The sequence below is a fragment of the Argiope bruennichi genome, chromosome 4 (genome assembly GCF_947563725.1).
Source record: "Argiope bruennichi chromosome 4, qqArgBrue1.1, whole genome shotgun sequence".
Taxonomy (NCBI): Eukaryota; Metazoa; Arthropoda; class Arachnida; order Araneae; family Araneidae; genus Argiope; species Argiope bruennichi.
This window is the reverse complement of record NC_079154.1, coordinates 1,428,552-1,429,965: the sequence shown is the minus strand read 5'-3', so window position 1 is coordinate 1,429,965 and position 1,414 is coordinate 1,428,552. Positions and strand designations below refer to the sequence as shown.

At 45.3% G+C, this 1,414-nt stretch overlaps 1 protein-coding gene across 1 annotated transcript; it reads left to right on the top strand.

The window, feature by feature from the left end:
• The first annotated feature begins 440 nt into the window (after positions 1–440).
• Positions 441–1,094, top strand: LOC129965623 (uncharacterized). The gene has a single exon (XM_056079680.1). It carries the CDS (start codon positions 441–443, stop codon positions 1,092–1,094), a length of 654 nt encoding a protein of 217 aa, XP_055935655.1.
• Positions 1,095–1,414: the final 320 nt, after the last annotated feature.

Below are 1,414 nucleotides of genomic sequence, written 5' to 3'. Positions count from 1 at the left end.
CATTTATGTTTACTCTCCCCTCCGCCTTCTGCTGTCTGCTAGATTCTTCCATCCCTCCACGGCAAGCGAGGGAGCTCTCCATGAGAAGCTGTCGCCGATCTGTTTGCTTCTTGCTTCTCATGGACAGCCAAAACCCCACGTGTTGGCCGTGCATGGCGACCCATTAGAAAGACGGGTGGTGCACTGTGGTCCCCGGTGTATCAATCGGCCGGTAGCTATCAACCTAAGTTGTTAGTCTGCTAGGGATCAAGCGAAGGGGTCACTCCTTGGGCTTGGCGTTAAGGGTGGTCACTGTCCCCGGGGGTGACTTCCAGCGTATAGGTTCCGGCTAGCACTAAGGTGTATGCCGAGGCTGGAAACGACCAGAGCAGGTAATTGCCTTCCCTTGTTGGGATCCATGGTGGGCGGTGCCGTCGGGCCCGAATTCCCATCAATATCGTATGGGCTCCTCTCGGAAATCTCCCTTCGGTGGGCAACAAAAAGAAACAAAACAAATTTTTCATTGCAACAAAGACAAATACTTTGATAACTTTTTTGTCATTAAAAGAATATCGGAAGACAAAGAAACATTTCATTCTGTTCCACCGTTTTTGGTTGAAAAAGCCATCAATAGTACACTTGGTGAAGTCGCTTCAATTCGGAAACTCAGCTCTGTAGACTTGCTCGTTGAAGTTTCATCTAAACAGCAAGCTAATAAAATCATAAAACTGAAAGCTTTAGCCATAATACCAATCACTGTAAGTGCCCATAACTTACTTAATAACTCGAAAGTTGTAATAACATGTGGAGAGTTATTCAATTCAACAATTGAAGAAATTATGAAAGATTTTCAGCCTGAAGGAGTTATACATGTACGTCGTATTTCAATACGACGAGATGGGCAGCTCCTCCCCACGAAACACCTTGTTCTTACATTTAAAAACCCGTCTTTGCCGGAATCGGTTAAAGTGGGTTACATGAAATTGGTGGTCCGACCTTTCATTCTGAATCCTTTGCGTTGTTTCCAGTGCCAACGTTTTGGGCACTCTAAAATGGCCTGCCGCGGGACACTCACTTGCGCCCGTTGTGCAGAGAAGGGACATGACAGCCAGTAGTGTAGCGCACAGGAAAAGTGTGTTAACTGCGATGGCGCCCACACCTCCTTTTCACGATCATGTCTACGTTGGCAAATGGAAAAAGAAATAATAACGCTCAAAACGAAAGAGCAAATTTCGTACCTTGAAGCGAGACGGAAAATTCTTGCTAGAACACCGTCACCTGGGAAAAGCTATGCCTCAGTTGTTCAGAATACATTTTGCAAAAACTGTACATGTACAAACTGTGCTAAATTTACTTCCCAAGCAACTCACAGTGAAAAGTCATGCGACTCCGACACCGAACCATCAATAAACAATCCAACTGAAACACATATATC

Bases quoted from the DNA above. Each gene is read 5' to 3' on its own strand.
- LOC129965623 (XM_056079680.1), top strand. From the start codon at position 441: ATGGGCTCCTCTCGGAAATCTCCCTTCGGTGGGCAACAAAAAGAAACA.